Here is a 20,069-nt window from a genome sequence, read left to right on the forward strand (position 1 = left end):
ATGAGTTTAATTTCCAAAATGGCAGATGAAATTTTTATTGCACGGCTATATAGTGACACGGGTCGTGACACTAGTCGTAAAACTATGGTTTAAAAGTATACGTGGTGAAAATTTACTCTTGGGAAAATAAAATAGAAAATTATTGGGTGTTGTTTTAGCAACGAAATGGATTAAAGAAAAATCTGCAGTGTTTTAATCTGTTGAGGATTAAAAAAAAACTGAAATGCTTTAAGCCATTGAGGATTAAAAGAAACTGCAGAGCTTTAATCTATTGGGGAATAAAAGAAACTGCAATGGTTTAATCCATCGAGGATTAAAATAATAATCGAAACATTTTTTTCAAAGTGGTTACAGATGATTTGGGTTTTGATCTAACGATGTATTTTTGTCGTGGAAAAAATTAATTCAAAGAAGGATTTTTATATTCTTTTCTGGTGGACATTTAAATCCACCGAAAGATCTTTTCAAAATGGTTATACAAATGAATTTTTGAATGATTTATTTTTTATTTAGAGAAATATTTTTATCATAGAAAAAATTAATCCAAAAGTAGATCTTTTTTTTATGTAAATTTAAAATCACCGAAAATTTTTTTCAAAATTGTTACAAATAATTTGGTTTTGATTTAGAAACATATTTTTGTCATGGAAAAAACTCAAAAGTTGATTTTAATCCTTTTTGGTGTAAAATCAAGAGTAAATTTAAATCCACCGAAAGAATTTTCAAAATTGTTACAAATAATTTGGTTTTAATTTAGAAACATATTTTTGTCATAGAAAAAATTCAAAAAAGATTTTATATTCTTTTCTGGTGTAAATTTAAGTAGAAATTTTAATTTACAGAAATAATTTTCAAAATAGTTACAAATTATTTGGTTTTTACTTAGAGAAATATTTTTTTCATTGAGAAAATAAATCTAAAAATAAATTTTTATCCATTTTGGTGTAAATTTAAGAGTTATTTAAGGATTATTTTGATCTTTTGCGTTAAAAATTTCAGCTACAACACTTTTTAATACTTTATAGTTTACTCATTAAACAATTAACATGAGTAAACTATAGAGTAAACTAAAAACGTTGTAGCTAAAATTTTTTACCAAAAAAAATTGAAAAAATTTTTGGATTATGTTTTTTCACGACGAAAATTGTTTTCTGAATCAAAACCAAATAATATGTAATCAGTAAAAAGAAAATTCTTCGATGGATTATTTTATTAATATTTATTTTATTAAGTTTTTAATCCTTTTATTACTTATTTTAATTTTTTATTAATTTTAATATTTAAAGAATAAAAAAATTGCAGGTTATTTTAATCCACTCTTTGGTTGTTAAAATTTTACGCAATTCGAATTTATTAGTTTATCTAAACTTAAAGGAAACACTACACTAAATATTTCCACTTTTAATGAAATCGTAAAATTATATTTGCACATACAAAATAAACTACAAGCTCATTAAAACCGAAGGTGTCCAGAAATTTCCTACTTTTTCAATAGCTTAAAAAATCGAAACATTTCTCGGTTAAAACTTGTATTAACTGGAAAGCTCCACATACTGTTTTGGACGTCACATAATAATCAATATTGAAATTGTAAAATTTTCCACAAAAAAAGAAAAAAAAATACATTATTATGTAAAAATGAATTTGCGTTTTAAAAGTAGATAATGTAGCTATAAAGTTCTTAACATTCAAATGAACGAAATTCACTTTTTTCTTTATTTATAAATTTTATAGTGGAAAAATATTGCGTCATGTATTTAAAAACAGAAATTATAAAGTTTGTTTTTTGCTTTCTATACCAAGCAGACGAATTTTGAAAATTTTTTCTTTTTCCTTTCAAATTATTATTTATTGTACAGTAAAAAAATTTCGTTTATTTAAATGTTCAGAACTAGTGGATTTCTGTCCCTAAAAGTTCTGGAAGTTTAAATAAAATTAAATTATTTTGCCTTTGAATTAAAATTTTCTGTCAATAATATTGCGTCATGTCATGTGTCAAAAAATGTTAATTATAAAGTTTCTAACAGTTTATTTAGTTTCTTTTACACACGCAGTAATTTTTGGAAAACAAATCGTGGCAAACAAATTTTGTTCATTTGAACGTTCAGAATTTGATGAGGACCGTGAAGTTTCTAAAAACGATAGCAAAAAAATAATAAGACTACGATATTTATTAGTTTAGCTTCAAAATTTAATTGAATCAAATAATTTTTATTTAAATATTATTTAATATTATTATTATTATTATTATTATTAATATTATTTAAAAGAATAATTATTACAATACTTGAAACAAATACCTTTTCAAATTAGTCCAAAATTTTTATCAATTTTTAACATACTTCCTGTTATTATTTAAAAACTACTAATTATTAAATACTAAAATAAGATTTAAGGATGTTCTTCAGCTTCGATTCTTGAAAAAATTAATTTTCTTTTGAGTTTGAATGACAAACTTTTTGTAGGCTTTGAATTTGGTAAAAATTTTAGAATCCTTTTGAATATAAAAGATGTTTGTTCGCTTGAAATTTGGTAAAAATTTTAGAAATTCTTTTCCTAAAAGATTAATGTAATTAACGTTTAGTACTAGGAGTAAATTAAAATTCTGTTTCGTTACTGGAGAACATTCTTAAATTCTTTTTTTCCTGTTTTGAAAACATGTTTTGAATGCTGTGACACCAAATTTTGAAATAATAGTAAAACTTTACTTACATTGCCTCTGATGGAGCGTACGGACTAGCTGCATTTTGAGTTATCGAAGTTGACAATGATAGAGACTCCAGTGGAATCTGAAATTAAATTATAAAAACAAAAATTTAATTTTTGATTATTTCACTTTCCCTGCAATAGCGTTTAGGACAAATACAACTACGAAAAATCCGAATAGAATAAAAAATCTCACGTCAGATAAAACAGTGCAGTCATAACTGGGCTGATATTTATCCTGTTCAAGGGGAGGTCTTCTCAAAATTTTATCACGATCCTGTTTGTGTTTTCGATCGGCACCCTTTAATTTGAAAACTTTAACTTGACAAGAAGCGGCATGTAGTCGTGATCCACCAGGAAGACGAGTTTCAACTTGGATACGAAAAGGCACACCCTTTTCACCGCCATGCTTTTTTGGCGTGAATTCAGTGCTGATACAATTTATCTGAAAGTAAAGCGCAAAAATACGAAATATTAAATTCTAATAATTTATGGCACATTTAGAAATAAGGTTGTGGAAAAGCAGGAAAATTAAATAGCAAAGATAAAGAAACAGAAAAAGTGATTTTTTTATGATTCTTTCTTTTCTAAAAAAGAATTTGTACCTTGACATAAACACCAACTTCTTTTGTGGGATCCCACATGAAATCCACGCTGTTATTTGTTGGAGAGGGTTGACAAACATCCACCATTCCATAGCTTAGAGGCACATCAACTTCCAAAAGTCTTTCGCCAGGTCTCGCACGTTGCCAGGCAAGAATCTGTTCTCTTTCCGTATATTGCAAACGTCTTTCATGAAAGCAAATGCGAATGGTCGACTGGAACAAAAAAGCCGGATCTCCCTTCAGAGAAATTGTTAGCTCCGTTTGGGTATTTCGCATCTTTTCAACGTACATTGAATCAACGAGCTCAAGCTAATTCATCTCAAGCTAATACTAAGTATTCAGTTCTCATTCAAATTTTTTATTCTCAATTATGAATCACAAAACAATTAATAGAACATCTTTGGAACAAATAACATGTTTTGTTGGACTAATAAAAATTTATTTGATGCAAATGCAATTTTTGGAACAAATAAAGAGTTTAGTAGACTAATAAAAATTTATTTGGAAGCAATGGAAATTTTTGGAACAAATAAAATGTTTTGTTGGACTAATAAAAATTTATTTGATACAAATGCAATTTTTGGAACAAATAAAAAGTTTAGTAGACTAAAAATTTATTCGAAGCAAATGAAATTTCATCTGAAGCAAATAGAATATTTTTGAAGAAAATAGAAAAGTTTAGCAGACTGAGTGAGAATATTTGTTTTCAGAGTGTAGCTTGAGCGGGCGATAATGTTCTCCAGTAAAATGATCAATAAACATTCTTTTAAGATGTCGCGACCCAAACATGGTTTTAAAATTAACGAATTTTATCATTAAAAAGTAGGATGTAGAGCAATACCTTCAAAATTTTCCCACGATACGCCGAAAGATCACCCAATTTTTTCAATTTAATCTCATAAGATTGTCCTTGATTCAAGTATGTTAGAGTTTCTTCGTTCACCTTGGTAGCAATACTTGTCGCTGCTGCCAAAACATACTGGAATCTGGAACAAGAGAATTTATTTAATTCGAAACTTTAGGAGCATTTACATAAAAAACAATAAGAATTATTATAATAGCAAAAATAATAATAAAAATCACAATCTTACCGACAATCCTCATTGGTTTCGTAACCTTGCTGAGAAGACGACACATGATTTGTGGAAGAGGATGTTGGAGGATACTCTTCATTTGAATTGTACAACAACTGATGGAGGCTTGGTGCATTTTGTCCGTTATTGTTGCTATCTGGATCCAGTAGACCGACATTTCCATCATTATTTGGTGCAACATTCACACTTCTTTGTGAAACGTGGTTTAAACTGAAACAATAAAAAAAAAAATTTATAATGATTTCATTATTTCTCCAGAACACTTGTCTTGATAATATTTATTTTAATAATATTTTATGTAATATTATTCATTTATTTTATATATAATTTATTATTTATTTTATACAATATTTATTTTATTATTTTACTTTAATATTTCAAAATTAATTGAATTTTAAATGAGTCGCGTTGACAATTTTCATAAATTCTTCGCGTAAATTCAATTATGTTCAAAAATTAAAAAAAATTCTCGTCACAATTTTAATTATCTTTATAAACAATAAAATTCTTCTCCGAAATTCAATTATTTTCAAAACATTTCCTCAATTTAATGATTTTCAATATTTACTATTTTAATAAAATTTCCCAAAAGAATTCAATTATTGTTTTTAAAAAATTTTAATAAAATTCTACGCGAACATTTAATTTATTTCTTAAATTAATAAAAATTACACAACATTTCAATTATTTGCAAATTTTTTATAAATTTCTTCGCAATAATTCAATTATTTTCGAAAACAACAAATTTTTTATACAGAGTTTGAATTATTTTCATAAATTGCAAAATTTCAATTATTTTTAACACAATTTTAATCAAATTCCTTGAAAAATGTTACAAAAGATTGCAAAAATTTAATTATTTTCAAAAGTATAATAAAATTCTTTGCAGAAATTCAATTATGTTCAAAATTTTTTTTAAATTCTCGCCCAAATTTCAATTATCTTTATAAACAATAAAATTCTTTTCTGATGTTCAATTATTTTCAAAAATTGTCCTTAATTCAATGATTTTCAATATTTACTATTTTAATAAAATTTCCCAAAAGAATTCAATTATTGTTTTCAAAAAATTTTAATAAAATTCTACACGAACATTTAATTAATTTCTTAAATAATAAAAATTACACAACATTTCAATTATTTACAAATTTTCGATAAATTTCTTCGCAATAATTCAATTATTTTCGAGAACAAAAAATTTTTTACAGAATTTTAATTATTTTCATAAATTATTTTCATAAATTGCAGAATTTCAATTATTTTTAACACAATTTTAATCGAATTTCTTGAAAAATATAACAAATGATTGCAAAAATTCAATTATTTTCAAAATTATCTTTATAAACAATAAAATTCTTTTCTGAAATTCAATTATTATTTAATCTTAATAAACTTCTTGGTAAAATTTCAATTATTTTCACAAATTTTCCTCAATTAAATGTTTTTAAATATCTACTATTTTAATCAAATTTTCCAAAATAATTCAATTATTTTCATAAACAATAAAACTCATCGCAGAATTTCAATTATTTTTAATACAATTTTAATCGAATTCCTCGAAAAATATAATTATAAAAAAAAAAAATAAATATATATATATATTTTTTTAATAAAAAATTCGTCAAAAGAATTTAATTATTTAAAAATTTGATGATAAAATTCTTTATGAGAATTGAATTTTAAGAAACATTTAAATATTCAATAAATTGTTTGTTTTTGTATTTTTATATAATTGAATTCTCGTACAATTTTCTAATAAAAATAAATTTAAAAATGAATTTTAGTGTAAATTTTAGTTAATAATTGATTATTAATAACACTAGCGTGAATTTTTAGAAATAATTTAATTTTAAGAAGGTTTCAATTCAAATCATTGTAAAATTGAATTTTTCGTACTTTTTACTGACAATTCTGTAGAATTAAATTATTTGTAAAAGTTTAATTGAATTAATAATTTTTAAAATTATTAAAAATAATTGATAATTGATAATTGAATTCTTTCGAAGAATTTTAATAAAATTTTTGAAAATAATTACATTTTTCAAAGAATTTTCTTAAAATTGTCTTAAAAAGAATTGAAATCATGTGAAGAATTTTATTATTTAGGAGAATAATTGAATTCTTGCAATAAACTTTTTATTATATTTTTTTCAAATAATTGAAATCCTATGAAGAATGTTACTATTTATGAAAATAATTGAATTCTTGAAACAAATTTTATTAAATTTTTGATAAATAATTGAAATCCTGTAAAGAATTTTATTATTTATGAAAATAATTGAATTCTTGCAACGAATTTTATGAAATTTTTGATAAATAATTGAAATCCTGTAAAGAATTTTATTATTTATGAAAATAATTGAATTCTGGCAACGAATTTCATTATATTGTTTTTTAAATAATTAAATTCTTTTAAGAAATTTTATTAAAATTGTAGGTTTTGTAAATAAAAGACTATTTATATTTATATTTATAAAATAATAATGATTAAATATTTATTTAAAAAAATTTTAGTTAAAAATTCTAGAAAATAATAATTGATATGATGAAAATAATTTTGAAGAAGTTACAATAACAATATTTTTATAATATAAAATAATGATAATAATAAAATAATCAGACTTGGTCATCTTTAATAATTATTACAAAACATGAAGAAATTAATATTATAATTATAATTATAATTAATTAAATTAATCACTTTGAGTCGAAGACTCGGAGTAATCATTATCTTTTTGTTTTATAATAATATTCTTATAAGCTGTTGAATTTCAAAAAGGTTTTAATTTAAATTTTTTTGAATTTTTTGCTAAAGTAGTAAAATTTTGAAATCGTAACTATTCGACGTTTAAAAATTTTTTTTGTCTTTCCCCTGAATAAAACTTACAGAAGACTATAAAACAATGAAGTTGAAGGCTTAAATTCAGGACGACTTCTCATACTGTTCGTCAGGAATAATTATACGTCGTCATCAAAAAGTTAAAATCATTATCAGATTGAAACTAACATTCTCAAGTATAATAATTCAATTTCAAGTTCATGTTGAAACATTTGAAGGATATTGCCTTATTAAAGAATTGCAAAGTTTTAACCGGTAAAACTCAGTTGATACTAGTTCTATATCCACATTTTTATTACTAGAAACGATAAAGCACTTCTGCACACTCAAATATCTATCTTGTAATAATAATAAAAATAACTCGGAAATCGATACACTTCATTGAATATTTCCTATAATCTATTTTATCCCATCTCTGATCCATTTAAAAAATTGAGGAATAATAATAATAAATATTGTACCAATCTTTAAGCACTAATAAATCAAAATCAAATATTTGCTATTGCGGTGAATTGTGAATAAAAGAATCTCAAAATTAAAAATTAAAATCTATGTTCAGAATTCTTTTTCTAATCAACTGTTTGAGCAATACGAACTTTGTGAACCCGCCGATAAACAAAGACTGAATTCAGAAGTCTCAATTCAAATCGTAAACGATGTGAGAGACTATCTGTTTTTGCTTTGCTGGAGAGATGCGCGGCATATTCCATTCATTTTACACAATATTTATATTCTGTATAACGTATACACACGTATGTTTAATAGAAAAGTTAAATTCCTCCATGTAAGGGGAAAATTAAAAGTCAAGGCAATTATTTCAAGAATTTTATAACAATTTATTATTAAAAATTGCATTCGCGTGGTATGCAATGCAATTTATCGTGGAGGGACATTTTTTTAACCTTCCCTTGCCGCACTGGGTCATGTTATTTATTTGTTTATAAAAAGTCACGAGGCTTTACGAGAAAATATCACTTATTGAATAAAAAAAAAAGAAAAAAAGAGAAAAAAGAAGAAATCTTTGATTTTATGTTCACTTTAAAATTAATTTTTATTCTCAATTTTATTTTTATTTTCGTTACATTTATTTTTTTATGTTTACTTCCACATTGATAGATTTTCACTTTTAATTTTCCATTTTTTTCAATTCTTTTCAATTTTATTTTCATTTGCAATAAATGGAATTTAAGAAAATTTATGGAAATGAAAATGAAAGTTAAAGTGAAATTAATAAAAGTTAAAACGGAAGACAAAATAAGAATTTTTCCAAAGTGAAAATGAAAGTGAAAATAGAATTTTTACTTGCAAATGGAATCGAAGAATATTTATGAAAATAAAAATTAAATTCAAAGTGAAATTAATATATATTAAAATGAAAATTAAAATAAAAAATTTTCTAAAGTGAAAATGAAAGTGAAAAAACAATTTTCACTTACAAATAAAATCGAAGAAAATTTATAAAAATAAAAATGAAAGTAAAAGTGAAATTAAAAAATGTTAAAATGGAAATTCAAATAAAAAATGTTCTAAAGTGAAAATGAAAGTGAAAATGGAATTTTCACTAACAATAACAAATGGAATTAAAGAAAATTTACAGAAATAAAAATGAAAGTAAAATTAAAATTAGTTTTATTTAGTATTTTATTTTTCCAAAGTGAAAATGAAAGTGAAAATAGAATTTTCACTTGCAAATGGAATCGAAGAATATTTATGAAAATAAAAATTAAATTAAAAGTGAAATTAATATATGTTAAAATGGAAATGAAAATAAAAAATTTTCTAAAGTGAAAATGAAAGTGAAAATACAATTTTCACTTACAAATGGAATTGAAGAAAATTTGTAGAAATAAAAATGAAAGTAAAAGTGAAATTAATAAATGTTAAAAATTAAAATGTAAGTTAAAAAAAAATTTCCAAAGTGAAAATGAAAGTGAAAATAGAATTGGACAAATTTATATGGATAATTAAATGAATACCCATCAAAGTGAAAATAATATTGAAAATAAAAATCTCTAAAAGTAAAAATGTATCTAAAAATCTGTCAAAGTGAAAATGAAAGTGGAAATGAAATTACATTTCACTTTTTCTTCGAAAGATTTTTATTTTTACTTCAGCAGATTTTTATTTTCAGTTTTAATTGCATTTCAACAGATTTATTTTCAATTTTACTTTGATAAATTTTTATTTTCAGTTTCGTCTTATCTTTAATTTTCACATTAGAAAATTTTTCTTTTCACTTTCATTTCTAATTTTTATTCTGATGGACTCATTTGCACTTTAATTTCTAATTTTTACTTTGATAAATTCATTTTCTCTTTCATTTTCATTTTCACTTTGATGGAAGGTGAAAATCAAAATCTGTCAAAGTAAAAACGAATGAGAAAGTAAAAAACTGCCAAAGTGAAAATGAATAAGAAACTAAAAAACTGTTAAAGTTAAAATGAAAATAAAATTAACGTCTATCAAAGTGAAAATAAAAATGAAAATGAAAATCTATCAAAATGAAAGTCAAAATAGAAATTAAATTACAAAAGTTATTAAATAGCATGCTGATAAAATATTGGTTCAAATTGACCCAGTGTGTGAGTGGCGTGTCAAAAAATAATTGTTTCAACGAAATGCAAATTACTGCATTAGTAGTTAAGTACCAAACATTTGTCTGGTTCAACTAAAAAATTATTTCAAGCAACGAAATATTCTGTTTGATTCAACTAAAAATTTGCTTCAAGCGACCAAATATTTGTTTGATTCAACTAAAACTTTCCTTCAGGCGACCAAATTCTTTCTTCGAACCAAAAATTTACTAAACCGAACCAAATATTAATTTAAATCAAACAAATATTTATTTAGATTAAAGAAACTCTATTTATAATCACCTAAAAATTATATTTTTACAACAAAATGTAAAATTTCATTCAAACCACCAAAAGTAGTGAAGACTCTACTACTACTGATAAAAATATCTTCGGTAAATTTAACAGAGAAAGAATAAAAGTAATTTAAAATAGTAAAAATGAGGAGAGAGAGAGAGAGACAGAGAAAGAAATAGCGATGAAGTTAGTGAGAGAGAAAGATTTGAAGAATTTTAGTGTTTGTTAACACTTACTTAGGATTGTTGGGCTGGTTTTCGGGAGACTGTGCTTCCTGCTTAAAGATTGTAAGCGAAGGTAAAGCCAGTAAAGCATCGCTGCAACAATAAAATGAAGCAATCTTTATAGTAAATTTATTGAAATTGCAAGTTGCAAGCTTTCAAAATTTTAGCGTCTACTCGCGAAATTTTTAAGCGCCGATCAAAAAAATCGAAGCAACTAAATTATATTACAATGAGAGAAAAAACTTTTTTGAAGCAAATATAATTTACTTGAACCAAATACATTTTAATTCAAGCAAATTCGAACTAAATATATTTTAATTCAACCAAATATAATTTATTCTATAATTATTCTATAATTTATTATATATTTAATACCTATATTGGTATTATATTTCTCTAGCACTTCTCTAACAATGGAAAAAAATTTATTTGATTCAAATAACCGATTATTTGATTATTACGAATTAAATATTTACTTGAATCAAATAATTTTTATTTGAGTCAATAAAATAATATTTCAACCAAAAAATTTTTGATTCAAGTAAATATTTAATTGATAATAGTCAAGTTATCGATTATTTGAACCAAATACATTTTTTTCAGTGAAATAAAATTTATTTGAATCGTACAAATTTTATTTGAAACAAATAAAACTCATTTGAAACAAATAAAATTTGATTGTTTCAAATAAACTTTATTTGTCACAAATAAAATTTATTTGAATCGTACAAAAAATTTATTTCAGACAAATAAAATTTTATTGTTAATTTCTTTATTTCGAACAAATAGAATTTATTTCAAGCAAATAAAATTTAATTGTTTATTACTTTATTTGGAACAAATTAAATTTATTTCAAAACAAATAAAATTTAATTGTTCATTACTTTATTTGGAACAAATAAAATTTATTTCGAACGAATAAAATTTATTTGTTTCGAATAAAGAACACCTGTGAAATATAGAAGCGATTGTTGTGCCAAATAATTACCTTGACTTAACATGAAGCATTGTTTATGAATTAAAAAAAAAATTAAGGCATTATTGCAAACAAATAAATAATTGAATCAATGATTGTTAGTTACAATTATTTAAAAAAAAACTATTTATTTATGATTTAATATCAATTTTACTATACTAATGTAAATATAAAATAAAAATAAAATATGTATATTAATAAAAATTTTTTAAAATTCATTAAGAATAGAAAAAGTAAGAAAAAAATAAATAAACGACACTGTCTGTGGAATGAAACAGTACGTTCAAAGCTCGTCCCAGAATAATTTTCTAGTTCATTCTATCACTGTTATCACACTAACTGTCACGGTAGTTACTGGTTCAATGGTTCAATCTGATGTAATTTAAGGGTTCGGCCCACACGCATAGGTACCTTCCTACCGCTCAGATCTATTTTATTGTCCATCTCAACATTTTCTCAAAGTACTTTTTCTCAATTCTTATTTCAAATTAAAGAGAATTTTTACAGCAATTTTTCAATGAATTGTCGTTTTGAATTTTTTATAACAGTTTTATTAATTTTTAAGAACAAACAATTATTAAGAAATTAAATTAAATTGTTAAGAAATGAAACTAAATTGTTAAGAAATTAAACTAAATAGTTAAGAAATTAAACTAAATAATTAAGAAATTAAATTAAATTATTAAAAAAATTAAATTAAATCGTTTAATTAAAAAAATATAAAAAAATCGTTTTATTATTAAATTAAATTAAATTGTTAAGAATTAACAACAAATTGGATCGGATTCAATTATTTTGGATTACATTCAAAATAACAACGCGTGTGGACGATTCTATGAAACTTTTCTGCGGTCACATTTTGACTGATGCCCGCAAATATAACAATTGACGGCAAAGCATAATTGAAATCCAAAAAAAAAAGCTGTAAAAAAAAATTTATATTGACAATATTTTTCGTCCCCTGTCTCTCTATTTAAGTTTAAACTAAAATTTTCAGCAAAATTCTAGTTTTCTCACACTCGCAATGGAAATATGATTATCAAAGTTTTGAACACATTATTATCTTTGATAAACTTTGTGTGAATAAGACTTCATACAGAAGTAACTGGTAAAGACCAGTTAAATGAAGCTTCGTGTTTTACGGATTTTGTGCAAACTAGTTATAATAATATTTAAATTAGATCATTTTTAATAACAAACTAATAATGTAAAAAGTGTTGGCAATATTCAAATTAGTGTTTAAATATTTATATCACTATAATTAAACATTTATAATTCAATTTTTTTTTGACTTCTGCTCTTGATTTTAGTTTAGGTGAAATTTCAGGAGAGAAGAAGATGAAAAAATATTTATTTACTACAATTTTGGATATAATTAATAATATTTAAAGTATAAACAGAATTTTATTTGTAACAAATAAAATTTATTTAAACCAAACAGAATTTTATTTGAACCAAGTAAATTTTTTTAAACTGAACAGAATTTTATTTGAACCAAGTAAAATTTATTTTAACTCAACAGAATTTTATTTGAACCAAGTAAATTTTTTTCAACTGAACAGAATTTTATTTGAACCAAGTAAAATTTATTTAAACTAAAGAGAATTTTATTTAAACCAAGTAAATTTTTTTTTAAACTAAACAGAATTTTTTTTCAACCAAATAAAAAGTTTAATTGACTCTGAGTTAAATATATTTTTTTCTGGTTATATAAACAGTATTTTTTCTTCTTTTTTGTAAATCCATTTATTTTTATAAATAAATAAATATTTTAATGGTAATAATTTAATAATAAATAGTATTTAAATTGTAAAAATTTATCAATAATTTAATATTGCTTCAAAAAAAATTTAACTCAGAGCCAAATAAACTTTTTATTTGTTTTAAAAAATAAATTTTATTTGATTCAAATAAAAATATTTTTCTGCGGCTAATAACATTTTTTTTAAACAAATAAATAATTTAGTAGGCTCTGTAACAAATACACTTTTATTTAACTCAAATAAATTATATTTAATTTCAATAAAATTTTCCTCTGGGTGTGATAATTTAATAATAAATAATATTTTAATAATAATTTAATTTTAAAGAATATTTCAATAATATAATTCAATTTCAATTTTCATAATACATAATATTTTACTAACAACAATTTGTCAAGAAATAATACTTTAGTAATAACAGCAATTTATTAATAAATAGTTATTTTATTAATAATTATTAATTACAAATGGAAATTATTATCAATATTATTTATTATTATTAATGTATTATAAATTATTACCCGGAAAGCGCAAAGTTTACATTGCAAAAAGTTCCTTTAAAAAATTTTCAAAGAAAGTTTGCAAAAATTTTTCAGCTCATTTCCAACTAATTTTAACTTTGTCGATCATTTTTTTTTCTCTTTTCAAATTTTCGATTATTAATAGAAAGTTTCTGATTACTATCTGGGAGATCTATTTTCGATATTATTATCATCTACCTTTTTGGATAAAAAATGATTTAAATAATTTTTTATTATCGTCATATAATTTTTTTTGCTCAAGAACAGAGCTTTTTTCTATCATTACATTGACCAGTCAGAAATCTGAACCCATCGATAACACTGTTTAAGTCATTAGGGTTAGCTTGAACCGGCGTATACCGGTTATTGTACAATTACCAATATATCCAATACATACTTGAAAAAGAATATTACAACAGAAGCTTTTTTCTCTAATACAAATGACCAGCGACATCTAATGATAAAAAAAAATTTTGAGATTTTTACACTATTTTCACTATTTAAAATTGTAAATTTAATTTTAATTTTCAGAAAATGTTAATATTGTTTTAATTAGAGTGGGAAAAAAATATATTTGATTCAAGTAAATAAATTTTGAGTTCAAATTTAAAATTTATTGTCAAATAAATATTTAGTTGAATTAAATATTTTTAAATTATTTTTAATTTAATTAAAAAATATTTTATTTGAGTAACATAAATTTTATTTATTATTATTTATTTTAGCCAATAATTTTGAAATTTAGGTATATTTATTTAAGTTAATTAAATTAAATTTTATTTTTATTAATCAATTTCATTCTATTGAATGAAATTAAAATTGTTTAGTAAAAATAAATTTTTCTATCTTTCTTCTAAGCGTTGTAAAGTATAATTTATTGAAAGTAATCGTTTATTTGAATCAAATTTTCAATGTACTTTAATTACAACTTGTAATTATTACAATTATTATTATTATTACAACTTAAATTATAAAAAATAATAAATAAATAGTAAATAAACGCCCAGAAAAAATATATATTTGACTCAAAGTCTTCTAAATTATTTATTTATTTAAAAAAAATTTTATTTTGTTCCAAATAAATTAGAAATGGTTCTAAAAAAATTTATTTAGTAGACATAAATTTTATTTTGTTGACAAAAATTTTATTTAGTTCAAATTAATTTTATTTCGTTTAAATAAATTTGATTTCGTTCAAACAAATTTTATTTACTTTAAATAAAAATTTTATTCAGTTAAAATAATGTTATTTCTTTTAAGTAAATTTTATTTGCTTCAAATAAAAATTTTATCTGTACCGAATAAATTTTTTTTAAGCTCAATCAATTTTTTTTAAACAAATAAATAATTTAATATCACACAAAGAAAAATTGTATTTGAATCAAATATAATTTCTTTGAGTCAATTAAAAGTATATTTTCTCAGAGCCTACTAAATTATTTATTTGTTTTAAATAAAAATATTTTTCGACACAAATAAAATTTTTATTTGAACCAAAAAAAATTTATTTAAAACAAAAAGTTTAATTTGAAATAAAAATTTTAGTTGGCTCTGAATTAAATTTTTTTTTTGGTGCATTATTAAATTATAGAAATATACACTGAAAAAAAATTAAATAAATCATCCCTGGAGTATCCCAATGGGAAATTTACAACTGGCGTTGTACTGCGCCAGCACTGGCAGCATTGGCGGCAAGGCTGAGAGCCAGCACTGGCATGGCACTGGGATGATAACGCCGTCTGGCGCTGCCGAAGTACTGTCTGTCAGTGCTGCCAGACAGCGCTGGCGCAGCACTGGACCAGTGCTGGCTGAGAATATTGCCGCAATAAATGCCGTATTGTTATTAATTAGTCGTAAATTCAAAATTATAAATAATTTAACAACAAAATGGTAAATAATATTAATAAATAGTTATTATTCATAAAATATTTCTCTTCTCAAAAAAATTGTATTAAAGATGGAGACTAACAATGGATATAGTAAATGAAGTAGAAAAAAATTGTTTATAACATTTAAAAATTAAATAATAAACAATTACAGTAAGTGTGCATTAGATTTTCATATTTTAGTACCTAACGATTGGAATCTAGAAATATCGCAAACCTATGAAAATAAACAAAATTGCTGACGAGGGGAATCGAACCTACGACCTACGGACTAACAGACTAACGCTCTAACCACTATGCTAACGACACATGTGTACAGTAAAGTATTAATATCTCAGTATCATTCAGACTTACAATTATTGAGTCAAAGATGAGAAAAAATAGGGATACGTTAGAAATAATAAATTGAAATAAAATAAATTAAACTAAAATTTTAATAGTAAGAAGTATAATAGTATTTTAATAGGAACCAAATTATTATTGAGATTAAAGTTTAAATTTTGTTTATAATTTTAATTTGTTTAAATAATTTATTATTTTCAAAATTAGACAATTGTGTTAAATTGTTATTATTAAATTTAATAAGAATAAAAAATGAACAACTGAAAAGTAAAATATTAATTTTTTTCAATAAATTTATATTTATAAACATTTATAAACTTTTTTTATAATTTTTTTCAAGTTTATGTCATAAAAGCAATGTTGGCAAAGAGCGTCGTGAACAATTTTTCTATACTCAGCCAGCACTTACCGCCGTGGCTTGTCCAAGCTTTGGCGAAACAAAAGTTCTGTACTGCGCCAGCACTAATTGTCGAGGCTCGGCTAGACTACGCCGAACAATCGTCTGAGTACTAAGCCAGTGGTGAACATCGGCACTACACTGGCATTTCCCATTGGGATATGAAATAATTTATGATAATTAATAACAACAATTTAAAAATTTATAATAAAATTTAGCAAAAAATTATTTTTTTTTATTTTTGAGAAAACAATTTTGTTTACCAATTTTTCCTTTGTCCCATTATGAATAAACACAATATGTCCCAAAGAAAAAGTATCACACACTATTAAAATGAAAACGTGTTACATTTTTTTCTTTCAAACTACAAAGTAATGTATTTTTAAAAAGCCACACACTTCACTCATTGAAATATTACTGTGTCACATGTGTGTTAACGAGCGTTATTTCCTCTTTGAGCAAAATACGATTAATTACATTTCCTTATTCGACCACAGTGCGTCGCAAAATTCGAGATAACATCAACTGAAGCCCACTTTAAAACTCTACTTCAATACCTTTTTTTCCATACATTAAATTATTCACAATATGACATGTGAACTCATCTTTAAAAATTCATTTCACTTGCAATTTATTTTTTTTACAATTTTTCTTTCTAAGTTTCATTTAATTTTTCAGAAAAATTTAATTATAATTGAAAAGAATGTAAAAAAGTTTTTTCGCATTAAATTTATAATAGTTGCAGTTTGAAAATATAATATCAAGTGAGATGATGATAATGTGAAGCGATGACAGATATCGAATGAGGAAAGTTTGAGAAGCAAAACGATTATCACAAGATGGTTCTATCGTCTTTTATAAGGTAACATACCTACTTTATCAACAGCTGTTGAAAATTGAAAATTTTAATTAAAAAAAAAAAATTAAAAAAAATAATTACCGAGTAAATGCTATTTTTATAAATAAAATTTTAATAAAAATTTATTTTTATTTTATACTGAATTTTTATTTTTATAATAATAATTTTTAATAAATAAATAAATAAATAAATAAATAAATAAATATAGTAATAAATAAATATAATAATAAATAAAAAATACACGAAAAGAAACCTTCACCTGGAACAGCGATAAATTTCCCTAGAATAGCGAAATTATTAATTAAAAGAACTAAAAATTTCACTAATATAATAAAATTCGTATACTGGGAAAACATTTTTTTTTAATCCAAAAATAAATAGACAACCAAAAGAATATATGTTTGGATTAAACATATTTTGTAATTAAATTAAACGTACCTAATTTTTATTTATTACATTCTCATTTTTTTAATAGAATTTTACACGAAAAATTAAATAGAATTTTTTTATTTATTTTAATAGAATCAAACTTTTTGAATTATAATCAAAAAATTTTTCTTGAATCAAAGTTATTATGTTTAATTCAAAAATAATTTTTGGTTGACTGTATAACAAAGATAATTTTGTTTGCTTCAAATATATTGTTTTCTCAGTGTAGTTGTTTCAGGTAAAAATTTTAGAATAAATAAATTTTGATAATAATAAAAGTTATTGTTTGAAAATATTTTTTTTTTTTTTTTTTGAAATTTTAGTTTAATTTGAATAATATTTTAGTTTTTTATTTTGAAGAATTTGATTCAAAAAGCGTATTTTTTAATTTATTCTCAAATTAAATAAATCTACGAAGGTATTTTTAAAGCAATAAGTCTTTATAAATTTTCGGGTTTATTTGTGAAACGATAAGAAATAATAAACTCGATCTACATACAGATAAATCAATTTCATAAAGAGGTGAAAGTAAAAAAAAAATATTTTTTTAAAACTGAAACTTACAGTATTAGTTGCATATTTAAATTGTCAACTACTTAATATGTCATTCGACGAAAGAAAACTAACTGTAAACTTTCTACTTGGAGTAAATAAATTCTTTATTAATGTCATCGTAGATAATATTCATAAACGATGAAAGGAAAGAATTTTTTCTCTTTATTAAGTTTCAATTAAAAATTAATTAATAAGCTTCATTGCCTAATTATATTTATTTTCAGTTTTTAATTTTAAAAATGTATTTAGAAATTTCTGAATTCATTGAAATTTTAAATATTCAAATGAACGAATTTTTTTTCTTTTTTAATATTTTTCTAAAAATTACTGCAACCGGGGAAAATTTTATTTCAACTAAAAACAATTTAGTTGAGTTGGATAAAAAGTGTATTAGTCACAGAATCTACTAAATTATTAATTGGCTTTGAAAAAGAAAATTTATTCGACATAAATAAAATTTTTATTTGAAGTAAATAAAATTTATTTGAACTAAATGAATTTTATTTGAATCAAATAAAATGTATTTGAACCTAAATGAATTTAAACCTAAATGAATTTAAACCTAAATAAAATTTAAACCAAATAAAATGTATTTGAATTAAACAGAATTTATTTGAAATAAAGAGAATTTTATTTGAACCAAATAAAATTTATTTAAACAAATAAATATTTTTTTTAATATTGACAAATAATCGTTTAATTGAAATAAATGAATTTTGTTTCCAGAGTATTTTAATTACAAATTAAAAAGAAAAAATTATAAAAAATAAACTTTATGACACCTAGAAACAAATATATTTGAATCACAGCTTTCTAAATTATTTAATTGATTCAAATAAATTTTATTCGATTCAAATTAAATTCTGTTTAGTTCAAATACATTTTATTTGGTTCAAATAATAACCTGTTAGGTTCAAATGAATTTTATTTGGTGCCAATAAAATTCTTTTAGGTTCAAATAAATTTTATTTGGTTCAAATAATATTCTGTTAGGTTGAAATAAATTTTATTTGGTTCAAATAAAATTCTGTTAGGTTCAAATAAATTTAATTTGGTTCATAAAAATTCTGTTAGGTTCAAATAAACATTATTTAATTCAGATAAAATTTTAATTCAAATAAATTTAATTTAGTTCAAAAAAAATTCTGTTTGGTTCAAATAAACTTTATTTAATTCAGATAACATTTTGTTTAATTCAAATAAATTCTGTTCAGTTAAAATACGTTTTACTTGGTTCAAATTAAATTTTGGGCGTTTTACTTAAAATTTTGATCTGTTTAAATAAATTTCATCAAATAAAATTGTGTTTATTTGAAATTAAATTTTGTTTGGTTTAAATAAAATTCTGTTTATTTCAAATTAATTTTATTTGGTGCAAATTAAATTTTCTTTGGTTCATATAAAATTATGTTTAGTTCAAATAAATTTTCATTTGGTTCAAATAAAATGCTGTTTAGATTAAATAAACTCCGTCTAATTCAAATAAATTTTATTTAGTTCAAATTAAATTTTTTTGGTTCAAATAAAATTATGTTTAGTTCAAAATAAATTTTAATTTTGTTCAAATAAAATTCTGTATAGTTAAAAAAATTTTTTCTTTAGTTTAATTAAAACTTTTTTCTTCGTATAATAATAAAAAAATAATTGTCATTCATTGCGGAACGTTCGAAACTTTAGGAACATTTAATTTTAATACTAAAAAATATTATTTCTTATATTAAAAAAATAAATTGTTGACAAAGTTAGTGGTAATTATGAATTATTTTTTAATTCAATGAAGAATAAATTTAGAAAATATTTAAACTTTTAAACTCAAAAAAAAATTTGGTTAAAAATTTTTTGATTATCTTCAAAAAAGGAAATAATTAGTTCAAATAAAATGTATTTACTTTAATTAAAAATTAATTGATCCAATTAAATATTTATTTAATAATAGACAAGTTTATTTTGAATCGAGTAAATTTTACCAGTAAAATTAATTTAATTAATTTTAAAATAAATTT

The 20,069-nt window shown here is 22.2% G+C and overlaps 1 protein-coding gene across 4 annotated transcripts in view; it reads right to left on the reverse strand.

The window, feature by feature from the left end:
* Positions 1-20,069, reverse strand: part of LOC122511658 (transcription factor CP2-like protein 1) — a 40,512-nt gene that overhangs the window by 9,583 nt on the left and 10,860 nt on the right. For 2 of the 4 annotated variants that reach the window (XM_043627052.1, XM_043627055.1), the window contains 6 exons: positions 10,351-10,431; positions 4,403-4,615; positions 4,153-4,297; positions 3,312-3,548; positions 2,903-3,151; positions 2,713-2,789 (listed from right to left, as the gene is read on the reverse strand). In XM_043627052.1, the coding sequence (XP_043482987.1) occupies positions 2,713-2,789; positions 2,903-3,151; positions 3,312-3,548; positions 4,153-4,297; positions 4,403-4,615; positions 10,351-10,431 (1,002 nt within the window). The remainder of the gene's footprint in view (positions 1-2,712; positions 2,790-2,902; positions 3,152-3,311; positions 3,549-4,152; positions 4,298-4,402; positions 4,616-10,350; positions 10,432-20,069) is intronic. The other 2 variants (XM_043627053.1, XM_043627054.1) reach the window with 2 other exon arrangements.

The sequence above is a fragment of the Leptopilina heterotoma genome, unplaced genomic scaffold, assembly GCF_015476425.1.
Source record: "Leptopilina heterotoma isolate Lh14 unplaced genomic scaffold, ASM1547642v1 Lhet_89, whole genome shotgun sequence".
In the NCBI taxonomy this organism is placed as follows: domain Eukaryota; kingdom Metazoa; phylum Arthropoda; class Insecta; order Hymenoptera; family Figitidae; genus Leptopilina; species Leptopilina heterotoma.